The following is a 14936-nucleotide window of genomic DNA, read 5'->3' on the forward strand; positions in this document are numbered from 1 at the left end:
TGCTGTTCCATAGGTACGAACCAGGAAGCTGGATTGGAAGTGGACTTGCACTCTGATATGAGATATGTGTCCCAAGCATGGCTTAACACCTGTGCTTCAACGTAGGTTGCCATAGTCTTGGGATTTCTTTTCTTTATGCCACCCTTTTCTTTGGCTTCGGTTACCACCGCATCACTGATTTAAGACTTCTCATGTAGGCCGGCGCTGCGGCTCAATAGGCTAATCCTCTGCCTGTGGCGCTGGCACCTTGGGTTCTAGTCTCGGTCGAGGCGCCAGATTCTATCCCGGTTGCTCCTCTTCCAGGCCAGCTCTCTGCTGTGGCCCGGGAAGGCAGTGGAGGATGGCCCAAGTCCTGGGGCCTTGTACCCACATGGGAAACCAGGAGAAGCACCTGGCTCCTGGCTTCGGATCAGTGTGGTGCGCCAGCCGCAGCAGCCACTTGGAGGGCTGAACCAACGGAAAAGGAAGACCTTTCTCTCTGTCTCTCTCTCACTGTCCACTCTGCCTGTCAAACAAACAAACAAACAAACAAACAAACAAACCACAACACTTCTCATGTAGTATCAGGATGACAGTGTTAAGCCTAAAGACCCTGATATCAGAACTAGTGGTTTTTACCCTGGAGCCTTAATTAAACATTAAATGACTTCATAATCTGTTAAGATGGATCTGGGCCGGCGCCGCGGCTCAATAGGCTAATCCTCCGCCTTGCGGCACCGGCACACCGGGTTCTAGTCCCGCTTGGGGCGCCGGATTCTGTCCCGGTTGCCCCTCTTCCAGGCCAGCTCTCTGCTGTGGCCAGGGAGTGCAGTGGAGGATGGCCCAAGTGCTAGGGCCCTGCACCCCATGGGAGACCAGGAGAAGTACCTGGCTCCTGCCATCAAATCAGGATCAGCGCAGTGCGCCGGCCGTGGCGGCCATTGGAGGATGAACCAACGGCAAAAGGAAGACCTTTCTCTCTGTCTCTCTCGCTGTCCGCTCTGCCTGCCTAAAAAAAAAAAAGGATCTGATGGTTTACTGTCACTGTTGTCTCCCTTCCCCTCAAGTTTGACATTAGTGGATCTTTGTTTCAGGGATATGGGGATCATATTTTGCCCTGAGTTGAGTGGTGTCTATCAGAAACCATGTAACCTTTAGGTCCGTAGCTCCTTCACTTACAAAATGAGAGGATTTTACTCAGTGAAGCGTTACAAGCTTGTTGAGTCTCTGTGACTCCTATTAAAATTCCATGATCATTCATTCCTCATTTTCTGTTAGCCAGAAAGCATTGTATATTCAGTTTTGACTGGAGAAATCTTATATTAACCTAAAAGAAAGGTAAACAGCTGAAAAGTAGGCTAATATTAAACTTAAGGGTTTGCATGTTCAGTTTTAAAACTAGGAGTTCTTTGGGAGTGGGTGAAGAAATGTATCCTTATTGGAAAAGGGCAAGCTATCGTTAGGAAAAAATTGGCATTTAAGTTGAAATCAATAGGGACACAGTCCCTTTAAAGAACTAGTAAAGTCACAATATCTGCGTAGATGGTTACCAGTATAAATGTTATCAAGGGGGGAATCTGGAGGGAAGCCAATAGCTGCTGCCCTGGGGTTGTTGATAATTGACCTTATACCTGTAGCTTGTGACTAGATCTTACTCAGCACTGGGAGAACTGGATTCACGTGGAGTTGGGGGGGGTGGTGGGGAGGGGGAAGGAAAGACAGAGAACGGATTTTTTTTCTTTAAAAAATTTATATGGCCGGCGCCGCGGCTCACTAGGCTAATTCTCCACCTTGCGGTGCCGGCACACCAGGTTCTAGTCCCGGTTGGGGCACCAGATTCTGTCCCGGTTGCCGTTCTTCCAGGCCAGCTCTCTGCTGTGGCCAGGGAGTGCAGTGGAGGATGGCCCAAGTGCTTGGGCCCTGCACCCCATGGGAGACCAGGATAAGTACCTGGCTCCTGCCATCGGATCAGCGCAGTGCTCCGGCCGCAGCATGGCAGCCGTGGCGGCCATTGGAGGGTGAACCAACAGCAAAGGAAGACCTTTCTCTCTGCCTCTCTCCCTCTCTCACTGTGCACTCTGCCTGTCAAAAAAAAAAAAAAAATTATTTATTTGAAAGGCAGATCAAAAAAAGAGAAAAAGATCTTTCATCATCTGGTTCATTTTCTGAATGTCCACAGTAACGTGATCTGAGCTAGGAACTCCCTTTGATCTTCCACATGGGTGGCCAGGTCCCAAGTACTTGGACTATGTTCCACTCCCTTCCCAGCAGCATTAGCAGGAAGCTGGTTCAGAAGTAGAGCAGCCAGGACTGGAACTGGCAGCACCTTAACTTGCTGCACCACAGTGCCATCTTCCCCCCTACCCCCCTTTTAAAGATTTATTTGTTTGTTTATTTGAAAGGCAAAGCAACAGAGAGAGAGAAAATAGAATGAGTTTTCATCCACTGGTTCACTCCCCAATTGGACACAACAGCCAAATCTGGTTCAGGCCAAAGCTAGGAGCCAGAACACTGTCTGGTCTTGTGCATAGATGACAGGGGCCCAAGTGCATGGAATGCTTTCAGTCTCCCAGCATGTCCATTAACAGGAGGCTGGGTCAGCGGCAGAATAGCCAGGACTCAAATTAGGTACTCCAGTAGGGACATGAACATCCCATCCCGTGTGGAAACTTAACTGCGTCAAATACCTTTCCTGTCTTAAACTTGGAGGACAGAGGTCAGTGTTATTTTTACTTTGTGGTAAAATAGTTCTTTTAATATCATGTAGCAGTTTTATATTTTGTGCATAAGAAAGTGAGAGAACTTACAGTTTTCTTGCAGTTTTCCTTTGATGATTATGTGAAGCATTTATAGGCTGACCTGTAGATATTTATAATAAGTATTATGGACATGGTAACATTTCTGTTCGCATTTGTGGTATGATACCTTGCCCAGCCCATTTGACTGGTGAGTATTGCTGCCACTATTTTCTTTTTGCAGTGACCTTCCACAGGCCAGCTTACATGGAATGGCCCTTCATCTGCCAAGAAGCATAACTTCCTTTCAGGCGTTGGGATCTTTGTTTTAAATCTTGATATTCCCAACCATTACTTTCTGTGCCTTCTTAAATAGTGGAAGGAACAGGGATGAGCACTAACATTTGGTGATGCTTCCTCCACAGAAACAAATTATTGTGGACCCCTTGAGCTTCAGTGAGGAGCGCTTTAGGCCTTCCTTGGAGGAGCGCCTGGAAAGCATCATTAGTGGGGCTGCCTTGATGGCCGACTCTTCCTGCACGCGTGATGACCGACGTGAGCGAATTGTGGCAGAATGCAATGCTGTTCGCCAGGCCCTCCAGGACCTGCTCTCGGAGTACATGGGCAACGTGAGTGTCTTTTCTTGAAGTAAGGTATTTGTCTCCAGAGTTCCACAACGTGTCTTTACCGTTACTGTGAGATATATCCGTCAGATAGGTTCTTGGCTCCTTGTCTATTGTGGTTGGAGCGTATTTCTCAAGGAATGGCTAAGTGGCTTTCTGAATTGTCCTTTTCTCTCCAGCTTTTTATTTTGAGGAACTTCACACATATACAAATCCTACAGTGCTCATGTATTTACCCTTCATGCACAGAATGTAGACATACTTGACTCGTAGATGCATCTCTGCATATGTGTGTAAATGCTTTCATGTGCATGTGAAGTGTACTTTTCTTCTCTGAAATGTTCGGAAGTGAGTTGCAGACACTGTGATACTTCACCTCTGTGTCTTTCAGTATGTGTCTTCCAAGGATGATGATCTTGGATACTATTAAAATTCCATTATCACAAATAGGTGCCCGAGCAGCTGATTTTGGGCAAAAGAGAATGCTGAATCCTTTTCTTGTTAATATTTATAATTTGTAACTTTTTAAATGAACCATACAGAATGTTTTAAGAGTAGATAATTGCCAAGTAGACCTCTATGAGGCAAACTGTGGGTAATGTTTGGGATTTTTTTTTTTTTTTTTTTTTTTTTTAAAAGACCTACAGAGAAAGGGAGAGAGAGATCTTCTATCTTTTGGTTCACTCCCGAGATGGCCACAGTGGTTAGGGCTGACTCAGACTGAAGGAAGGAGCTTCATCCTGGTCTCCCATGTAGGTCCCAAACGTTCGGCCAACTTCTGCTTTTCCCAGGCGATTAGCAGGGAAGCTGGAATAGCAGTGGAAAGCTGGGACAGGATTTGGTGCCCATATGGGATGCCAACATTGCAGTTGATAGCTTTACCCCCTGCGCCACAGTGCTGTCCTTGATGTTTTGAATTTTTTTAAAAAAAGTTATTTATTTGAGACGCAGAAAGAGAGAGAAAATGAGTGTTCCTGTTCACTGACTGATTCCCTAAATACAGACATCAGCTAGGGCTGGGCTGGACCAAAGTTGGGAGTCCGGTACTCAATCCACATCTGCCACATGAGTGAAAGGAGGTGAATTACCTGAGCCATCACTTTTGCCTCTGAGAGTCTGCATTAGCTGGAAGCTGGAATCAGTAGCCTGGACCAGGTATCAAACCCTAGACCCTCTGATATGAGATAGAGGATCATAATTGCTAGACTAAATTGTAATTGTAATTATTTTCTGTAGTCATGTTTTTTTTTTTTTCCCCCTTCCCTTATACATTCCCTTCTATTCCCGTTATTTAATGCTGGCTTACAGTTGTAGTAGTTTAGACTTTCTGTTCGGCATTTTACTGTTGAAAAGAAGGAATATATTAAATGAAAATTATATAAAGTAATTTTAAAGAAGTGAGGGACCATCTGAATTTTTTGTCATTACTAGTGGTTTTCTTTGCTAATTTAACACTTTTGAGGAAAAGATCTTAGTCCTTTTCTGGTTTGTTCACATCTTTGTTGTTTACTTACATGTGAAGAGATAATGGGGAGTCAGGATGGAATTCCTGCCGTGAAGATGAATGAGTGCCTTACTTTAGCTTCTTTGTACCATGTTGTGAAATTAGTGGAGCATATACAATTTGTTAAAGCCATTGCAATGTTTTGATCTTAGGCAACTTACCTCAGAAAAATGAGATTATAGGTTTAGTTAAATTGAATGGAAAAAGTCTTTGATAAGTCACAATGAGAATAAGGGACACATCAAAAAAATCTGTATTTAAGGTTGAACATGGGAAAATATTTAATTTTTTAAGTTGAGGAATGGTTCGCAATGTTGGTGTTTAAAACAGAAACCAAGACCTGTGGTGTGTGTGGTGCATTCCCCTACCATGGTGTAGCAGTGGCAGTATAGTGCAGCAGTGTCCAGCACAGTTGCAATTAGGAAATTGCTTTGAAAATACTCTTTGGTGAGGAAGAAGGTAAGTCTGCTCTCATTGCTCCTAGAGCTTTCTAACCCGTCTACATGAAATCCCTGGAGTCCTGGGGTTGGTCAGGCACTTTGACCAGCTGTCCCTACTCGTGAGTCTGACTTCTGTCTAGAGTAGAGGTAGGGAACCATTTTCTTCTGCGAAGGGCAGTTTGGATATTTATTACATAATTTATGGGGCCTTAGAAAATCATCAGTTTCAAAGGTATCTTTCTGTAGATTTATTGAATTTTGAGTTCTGCCTGTGGTTGCCTTGGGCGGGGCCCGATCACATGAGTTTGAGTGCCTCACATGGCCTGTGGGCCACAGGTTCCCCACCCCTGCTCTAGAGGGTCATAAGTGCCACAGAGTAAGAAAAGGTGGGAAACACTCATTCATACAAAAAACATGGTGATCATAATAGCACTTTTTTTTTTTTTTAAGAGGGTATTTTTATTTGAAAGGCAGAGTTAGAGAGCGAGAGAGAGATAGAGAGATCTATGATCCACTTGTCCACTCTCCCAGTATCTACAATGGGCTGGGCTTGGCCAGGCTGAAGCCAGCATCCCGGAACTCCATCCAGATCTCCCATGTGTGTGGCAGGACCCAAGCACCCAGGTGCATTGGAAGGGAGCTGGATCAGAAGTGGAATGACCAGCACTCACTCTTGTTGCTCATATGAATGTTGCTGTAGCCGTCAGCTTAGCCTGCTGAGCTGGGATTCCAGCCCCCACGTTAGCATTCTTGTGTGACAACCAGAACAAGGCTTGATGGTAACTGAATTCTTGTACATTGTGGTGGCACTCTTGAAACAAATTTTCTTGAGATTCAGAAATGTATTTTAGGAGATCCTCTCAGGGTATGTTTCTCCTAAAGGTAAAAATCTTTAGTTTCTTTTATGACTCATGTAACAGTGAGCAGGCTTGGTACTGTCAAAAAAGCAGCAGAGTGAGGATGAAGGGTAAGAACAATGGAAAATACGAAAGGAAAGCTTAGAGCTCTAAAAGGATTTGGAAGGAGTAGAAGCAAGTTGGGATAGATTTTTGCTTATTTATGAAGCATTGCAAAACATGTAGAACCTCTATTCACCAGCAGAACTTAATCAGAATCGCCTGTCACTCACTTCACATTGAATGTGTGTCATTTGCAAAGTATTGTGCTAGGCACCTTGCAGGAGGCTGAACAAGGCTTGGACCCTCCCTTCTGGTGTCCCAGCGCACTTCCTGAGAGTGTTGCCACAGGCGTAGCTAAAATGCCACAGGAATTGCAAGGAGGGTGAGATTACTTCTATCTGGGTAATCCGAGAGGTTTTCTGGAAGATATGTTTTATATTCTTTTGGTTGGTTCTACCTGAATTTTAAAAAATGGTTCAATTTTTTTTTAAAGATTTATTTTATTTATATTTGAAAGACAGTTAAAGCGAGAGGTAGAGCCAAAGAGAGAGAGAGGTCTTCCATTCCGCTGGTTTGTTCCCCAAATAACCAAAACAGTCAGATTTGAGCTGATCCGAAGCCAGGAGCTTCCCCCAGGCCTCCCACGCGGGTGCAGGGGCCCAAAGACCTAAGCCATCCTCCACTGCTTTCCTAGGCCACAGCAGAGAGCTTGATTGGAAGAAAAGCAGCCGGGACTCGAATCGGCACCCATCTGGGATGCTAGCACTGCAGGCTGGGGCTTTAACCCACTCTGCCGCAGTGTTGGCCCTCACTTAAAATTTAAATTATTTCTTCTGATAAATCATAGACTAATAATTATGGTACGTAGAGAATTGAAGCCACCTGCATTAATTAAAACTTGCTCACTATGTGAAACATTGTCAGTTGAGTGATAGAGTTCCTAAGAGTGTACTTATTTTCACTTCCCTGGGTTCTTGCATCATTGCCATCATTTTGTAGATGTGCATATTATTGTTGTAGTTTCTGAGTCTTCCTTCTTCATAAGGTGTTGTGTTCCCAGTGGTCAAGTTTCGCTGATTTTTGTTGTTTTTTTTTTTTTTTTTCTTCTAAGGCAATGACTTAACTGTGGGTGCAGATGAGAGTACCTGGGGAGCTGGTCAAACCCCCCATGTCCAGGTTTTACTGTGGTTGGGATCCAAGGTCAGTCTTTGTAAAAGCTTCCTAGGTGACTCAGTGTACAGCGGAGGTGGAGAAACTGCTCTGCTCAGTTATTCCATTTGTCCCTTTCTGTCCCCGTTGCCTTCTTCAGGCCCCCTCACTCCATTTTGTGATCTCTTCTGCCTGCACAGGCCCGGCCCGGCTGTGTTCATGTCTTCAGCAGCACATTGTCTAGACTATACCATCCTACATTATTTCTTTGGTACTTGAAGTTTTGCACCTAATTATATACTTCCTGAATTGTTGCACAGTTAAATTTCTTTTATCCATGGAATTTCTCTAGCTTTTGGGAGATGGGAACTATTTAGATGAGGCACTCGGTAAGTACCTGGTTAGCAAACTCATGTTGGCTTGCGAGAATGAATAGCATGAAGTTTCAGATATTTGTGCTGCTAAGAATACGTTAGTGGGGAGAAACCTAAAGATCCCTGTCTTTATGGGCCTTAAGCTTCTGAGGGGTTCAAGGAAGAGGCCATGAGTGGTTTGCTTCTACTTCCTGTAGGTCTTTCAGTGTATAGACAGCATTTGTAGAAACCAGTTAAACCAGGCCGGCGCCGCGGCTCACTAGGCTAATCCTCCACCTTGCGGCGCCGGCACACCAGGTTCTAGTCCCGGTCGGGGCGCTGGATTCTGTCCCAGGTGCCCCTCTTCCAGGCCAGCTCTCTGCTATGGCCAGGGAGTGCAGTGGAGGATGGCCCAAGTGCTTGGGCCCTGCACCCCATGGGAGACCAGGATAAGTACCTGGCTCCTGCCATCGGATCAGTGTGGTGCGCCGGCCGTAGTGTGCTGGCCGTGGCGGCCATTGGAGGGTGAACCAACGGCAAAGGAAGACCTTTCTCTCTGTCTCTCTCTCTCACTGTCCACTCTGCATGTCAAAAAAACAAAAACAAAAAAACCAAAAAAAAAAAACAACAAAAAAGAAACCAGTTAAACCAAGTACTCTGAAATCAGGAATTTCTGAAAGTGATACCTTAAATCAGAGTGAGGACCAAGTTCCATTTTAGAGGCTCCAGGGTCAGAAGACAATGGTGTTAATGTTTGTGCTCACATTGTGGTCTGGAGTTGGAGGGTAGTCTTGGCAATACCACAAACATACTGTATGAGCTTAGAGATGCTGATGTAAAAATGATACCTTTGGCCTTACTTACTGTTATGGAAATGCCACTGGTGCATGACAGCAGAGGTTTCATGGCCCGTCATTGTGTTCTCGTAGTTCCGTAAATGATTTCCAAGTTTTCTTCAAGTGCATTGTGGTTGTTGTGGTTAAGTTTAATTTGTTTCTGCTCTTATAGCCTAACATTGCTGGCCTGTGAGGCTTCTAGGGAAGGGAAAACAGCTTTGAATGGGTGTTGTAATCTTAAGAGGTTTAAAAGTGAACACATTGAAATTTAAGTTACTGCCATTTTGTATGTTTTTTTTCTTGATTAAAACTCGTGGGGACCAGGGCTGTGGCATAGTGGGTAAAGATGCCACCTGCAGTGCCGACAACTTATGTGGGCGCTGGTTCAGGTCCCGGCTGCTCCACTTCCCATCCCGCTCTCTGCTATGGCTCGGGAAAGCAGTAGAAGATGGCTCAAGTCACTGGGCCCTTGCACCCACATGGGAGACCTGGAAGAAGCTCCTGGCTCCTGGCTTTGGATCAGCGCAGCTCCAGCCATTGCAGCCAACTAGGGAGTGAACCAGCGGATGGAAGACCTCTCTCTCTCTCTCCTCTCCTCCCCCCCCCCCCCTTCTCTTTCTCTGTGTAACTCTGACTTTCCAATAAATAAGTAAATCTGGAAAAAAACAAAACCAAACTTGACACTGAACCACTGCCACTGTTAACATTTAGGGTTATATATTTCCAGAGTTTTTTCCTTTCTTACATATAGAACATGAAAAAATTTTATTTTTCTGTGTATAAACACAAAAATATTAGTAGAACTGGAGCTCAAACAATTCGTTTCATGGTCAAAACAGCTTACTGTTGGGTTAATGGGTTATAATTTCTATTCCTTAAATATGAAGCTGACTTGGATGCCCAGTTGTGTGTTTCCACTTTCTCTGAAGTTACTTCAGTGCCACCGTAGACCTCTGAAGGGCTGTGTACTTTACACAGCTTCGACTGCACAGGGATGTGCTGATCCTTAATACGTTCCTTTGTCCCTTTTCTAGGGCATGCATTTTTCCATTGGTGGTATTGCTTGGAAGTAAGGTTATTGGCTTCTATTTGCACAACTGTCTTTAACCCCTGATACTCCCCCCCCCCCCCAAAAAAAAAAAAAACAACCCAAACACTTTCTTCCAAAATCTGAAAATGCTTAAGATAGTATCTGAAACACAGAGGACCTTCAGTCTTTGAAATCCATTTGATTTGGTTTTGTTCTGAACAGTTTTGCCCAGCAGTTTATGGTAATGTGTAAGCAGCTAGAATTAGGATTTAGAATTAGTAAGTTGCAAACATGTGCTATAGGCTTGAATATCTCTGGCTCCGTGCTGTTCAGCATGGGAGCACTTGAAATGTGATGGGTTCCTGTTGAGATGTGCTTTAAACTACACGCCAGATTTCAAAGTACATGAAAAAGAATGTAAAATACCTCATTGATAAACTTGTGGATATATTAGGATAATAAAAGCTGTTACTAAGCCTAATTTTTACATATTTCCTTAGTTATGGTTACCAGAAAATTTAAAACTATGCGCATGGTTTATGTTTTTGATTTTTATTTCTACTGAACCTAACAGCTGAGATGAATAGATAAGAGTTTAGCATCTTGGGGCCCACATTGTGGCATAGTGGTTAAAGCCGCTGTGACAACGGGGTTACATATGGGTGCCAGTTTGTGTCTTAGCTGCTGTACTCTGATCCAGCTTCCTGCTAATGTGCCTGGGAAAAGTAGCTGAAGAGGGTCCCAGTCTTTGGGCAGCTGCTACCCTCGTGAAAGATGAAGCTCCTGGCTCCGGCCTGGCCTAGCCCTGTCTGTCGTGGCCATTTGGAGAGTGAACCAGTAGATGGAAGAAATATATGTCCTCTCTGTCTGTAACTCTTCCTTTGAATAAAAAAATAAATCTTAGAAAACTTTAGTATCAGTTTCTCCATTGAATTTTAGAATGGAACAGTAATCGATGCATAGTAGCTGTAATATGTTGTATAAAAATACTTAAGTATAAGCAGACTTAAAACTGTAGTTGTAGGCAAAAGAAAATTGGTACATCTTGGGAACCACAGAGGATGTTATTGCCTAAGGAGGAACTTTGTCTTTGTTCTTGCTCAATAACATTGGACATGTAGGTTGTAGAATCCCAAAAGCATGCAATAATGACATATTTTTGGAATTGAACTGGACATATATTTGAGGAGTTTGATTATGTTAATGTATCAGGTATAAAATTTTAATTGGATTTGGATTATGGTTTGATGTCAGACTTAGGAATAGTATGCAGTTAATGTTCACTTTCAAAGATCTTTTGAAAAGATCTGTCATTTCTGTAGTGAAGGGAAGCACTCACTTTAGATGCTGACCCCTTCTCAGTTTTGCAGATGCCTTCCTGGAATCACTTCAGCATAGCTGGGGCTTCCTAGTCTTTGAAGGACTCTGAAGAGCTTGTTACTGCATTATGTTGTGCTCTGAATTTTCTAATCTTCAAAATTAGAATAGGTTGACTTTTTGACTTTGAATGAAAGTTCATTATATATTGCCTGTAATAGCATTCTGTGCTTACTTTTGGATATGTGTGTGTGCTCTTTTCTTACCTCTCCCTATTTTTTAAAAACTAGTGTTAGTAAAGATTAGCCGTACTATTATTGCTTACCATATGCCAGCCACTGTGCTTACTAGGAGACATTATTATGTATTTCATGCCCATGATAATGCTATTGAGTTGTTACCAGCTCAGAAGTATGTGATACATACAGCTTCAGTTTGAACTCAGATCCTGCTGACTGCGAAGTCTGAATGTTGAATTCTTTTACCATTGTGCATAGGACCTAGGATGGTGTCTGGGGTGTAGATCGCTCCATAGATAAGACTGTACTGTTTTACTAACTTCTCCCCCACCCCCTTTTAAAGATTTATTTATTAATTTGAAAGGCAGAGTTACAGAGAGGAAAAGGCAAAGAGAGACGGAGGGAGGGGTCTTCCATCTGCTGGTTCACTCTCCAGATAGCTGCAACAGCTGGAGTTGTGCCGATCCAAACCCAGGGGCCAGGAGCTTCTCCTGGGTCTCCCACATGGGTGGAGGGATCCAAGGACTTGGTCCATCTTCTACTGCTTCCCTAGACCATCACAGAGAGCTGGATGGAAAGTGGAGCAGTTGGGACTCAAACACATATGGTATGCCGGCACTGCAGGTGGCAACTTTACCTACTACGCCACAACACCAGCCCCACCCGTCTTTTTTGTTTTTTACAAAGCAGGAGTTGTATGGCATTATATTAGCCCCAAAAGTCCAGGACAAGTAGGGGAATGATGTTCTGTCTTTAGAGGTACTTCCTGCTGGCCTGGGGCGATGTCAAGCTGCTGTCTCCTGGGTGGGGCGCCTAGTATGTCCCTGTAGCAGCATTTGGTTGATTGCCTGGTTGGTGAAGGCCTTGGTTCGTTCCATTATCACCTCCTGTAAACACTTAAACAGACAGGATAGTATAAAAGACGGGGTGAAAGTAGCAACCAATGGTCATAGTAGTGGCGTTAACCAGGTAATGAGAGGATTTCATAGAGGAGAGGAAATGAGGGAAGTCTCTGGACCCTTGTGAAGACTGATGGACGTGGTTTAAAACTGATCTCAACCAAGACTGGGAGAAAGGCCACTCATCTTTTGCAGGTAGAAGGGTTGAGGCAGGTATCTTCCATCCACTGATTTACTCCCCAAATGACCACAACAGCCAGGTCTGGGCCAGGCCAAAGCCCGGAACTACTTCTGGGTCTCCTATGAAGGTGTAGAGGCCCAACCAGTTGGGCCATGTTCCACTGCTTTCCCGGATGCCTTAGTAGGGATCTGAATCAGAAGTGGAGCAGCTGAGATTCTGACATCCATATGGATGGTGGCACTGAAGGTGACAGCTTAATCTGCTGCACCACAGCACCAGCTCCTAATATTGCTTATTAATTCTTAATGTAAAATGACCTGAAATACCAGAAAAATCATACACTTAATGACACTCAGCTAAAATTTATTTTATTTTATTTATTTGAAAGAGTGACAGAGGTGGAGAGACAGTGATCTTCATTCTACTTGTTCACTCCCAGATGGACACAGTGTTCTGGGCTGGGCCAGGCAGAAGCTGGTAGCCTGGAACTCCATCTGGGTGTCCCACCTAGGTGGCAGGGACCCAAGCACTTGGACTGTATTCTGTTGATTTTTCAGACACATTGTAGAGAGCTGAATTGGAAGTGGAACAACTTGGCAAATTTATCTCCCTTCCTCTCTCCCTCTCCTTTCCCTCTCCCCCTCTCCTCTCCCCCTCTCCCCCTCTCAATTAGATTCTTAAGGGAATTTGTGTAAAAAATGAGAAGATGATGCAGTTCACAGTGGGAAATGAAGCAGGAAAGCAGGCCATCAAGTGGAGTTAGGGTTATGAGGGGTCTTGGCAGAAGCGAACTTGTGTGCAGCAGTTATGAATCAGATGTCTAGACCCGCAACAGGGATGAATGAGAATGGTCAGGTATCTGATCCTGGAGGAGGAGGTGACCAGCCAAGAAGAAGAGTGTCTTGGGTTTGCTGTCCGGCTGCACCTCAGGCTAGTTGACCAGCTATGCTTGGGCTTCTCTGTGCATGTGTCCTGGAAGTAAACCCACTGTTGCTACTTTGGATTTTTTTTTTTTTTTTTAAGATTTTATTTATTTATTTGAAAGGCAGAGTTAGAGAGGGGGAGGCACAGAGGGATCTTCCATCTGCTGGTTCAGCCCCCAAATAGCAGCAACAGCTAGGGCTAGGCCAGGCGGAGGCCAGGAGCCAGGAGCTGCTTTTGGTTTTCCCACATGGGTGCAGGAGCCCAATCACTTGGGCCGTCCTCTGCTGCTTTCCCAGATTCATTAGCAAGGAGCTGTATGGAAAGCTGCTGAGACTCGATCTGATAACCATGTGGGATGTTGGTGCTGCTTAACCTGCCAGATTGAATTTGAGTTCCTTGATTCCCCACAAAGGAGTGGCTCTGCTGAAATCATTGAGCAATGCAGATTTTTTCCTAAATCATTAGGGAGCGCTGTTTAAAAAGAAGGCCAGAAATGCTTATTGCTTCATCATCTAGGCATTCCATTCAGTTTCTCAGGCACTTCTACAGTCACATTCCTTCTTGGAGTCATAGTTTTGAAGATGCATTATACACAGTAAGAAACTGTTTCTTTTGATTTTGTATATTACATCATTTTGCATTATTGATCATTAGACTTTGGGATTTAATAAATAGCAGTAACCAAATTTTTTTGTGGAGGTTCCTTATTCATTGTGAAGCTACCTCAGCACAGTTTTTGGAGACTTGAACACGTTTGGAGTTTTAGGCTCCTCACTGGCTGTTAGTTGTTAAAAGAGTCAAGGTGTTTAGCTGGGAAGACCCTTATTTGACTATAAGCATTCTATTGCCTTTGTCTTTTCTGTCCCTCTTTCGGTTTTCTTCTTGGGGGGCAAAAGTAATGAGGACATCTCGCTTAGAAGAGATAATGCTAGTTCACTGGAGACTTAAAAAGTACAGATTGTATTATTATACAACTCTGCAGCAAGTATAGCACTATTTATATTAAGTAGGAAATATAAAAAGAAAAAGGGTTCGTGTTCACTGGCATTGGGGAATGGGTGAAGAGAAAAACAATAATGGATGGAGAATCAGGAATTCGTGCACAGGGATTGGCAAACCTTGGCATGGTGGAAACTAAGCATCCTCTTTAGCCTGTTAGTGAGTGGCTCATTGATACTGTCAGAAGCTTTTTTTTTTTTTTTTTTTTTTTTTTTTGATAGGCAGAGTTAGTGAGAGGGAGAGACAGAGAGAAGAGAGAAAGGTCTTCCTTTTTCCGTTGGTTCACCCCAAAATGGCCGCCATGGCCTGCTCACTGCAGCTGGTGCGGCGCGCCGATCCGAAGCCAGGAGCCAGGTGCTTCCTCCTGGTCTCCCATGCGGGTGCAGGGCCCAAGCACTTGGGCCATCTTCCTCTGCCTTCCCGGGCCACAGCAGAGAGCTGGACTGGAAGAGAAGCAACCAGGACAGAATCCGGCGCCCCAGCCGGGACAAGAACCCCAGGGTGCCAACACTGCAGGTGGAGGATTAGTCTAGTGAGTCGTGGCGCTGGCCATGAAGTTTTAGGAAATGTTCCTTCCCCTCCCCTTTACTTTGCTCATCTGTGGAAAGTTTCTGTGTAAGAAACCAGCACTGACTCAGACTATGTAGTGATGAAGGGATTGTGCAGAGGTGTTTTGGCGATATTAATATTTTTTATTATAAACTCTTAGATTGACAGCTTTCTTCTAGTATAGATTTAGCCTTTGATACATTTCCTCAGGCCCAAGAAAATGAGCTGCTAAGGTAGAAGCGAATAAAACTATTCCACTTAGCCTCTAGACAGTGACACA

The 14936-nt window shown here is 44.2% G+C and overlaps 1 protein-coding gene across 6 annotated transcripts in view; it reads left to right on the forward strand.

Annotated features, from left to right (window-relative positions):
* Window positions 1-14936, forward strand: part of CTNNA1 (catenin alpha 1) — a 364979-nt gene that overhangs the window by 270972 nt on the left and 79071 nt on the right. For all 6 annotated transcript variants that reach the window (XM_070075027.1, XM_070075024.1, XM_070075026.1 and 3 more), the window contains 1 exon segment: window positions 3140-3343. In XM_070075027.1, the coding sequence (XP_069931128.1) occupies window positions 3140-3343 (204 nt within the window).

Source organism: Oryctolagus cuniculus, chromosome 6, assembly GCF_964237555.1.
Source record: "Oryctolagus cuniculus chromosome 6, mOryCun1.1, whole genome shotgun sequence".
In the NCBI taxonomy this organism is placed as follows: Eukaryota; Metazoa; Chordata; class Mammalia; order Lagomorpha; family Leporidae; genus Oryctolagus; species Oryctolagus cuniculus.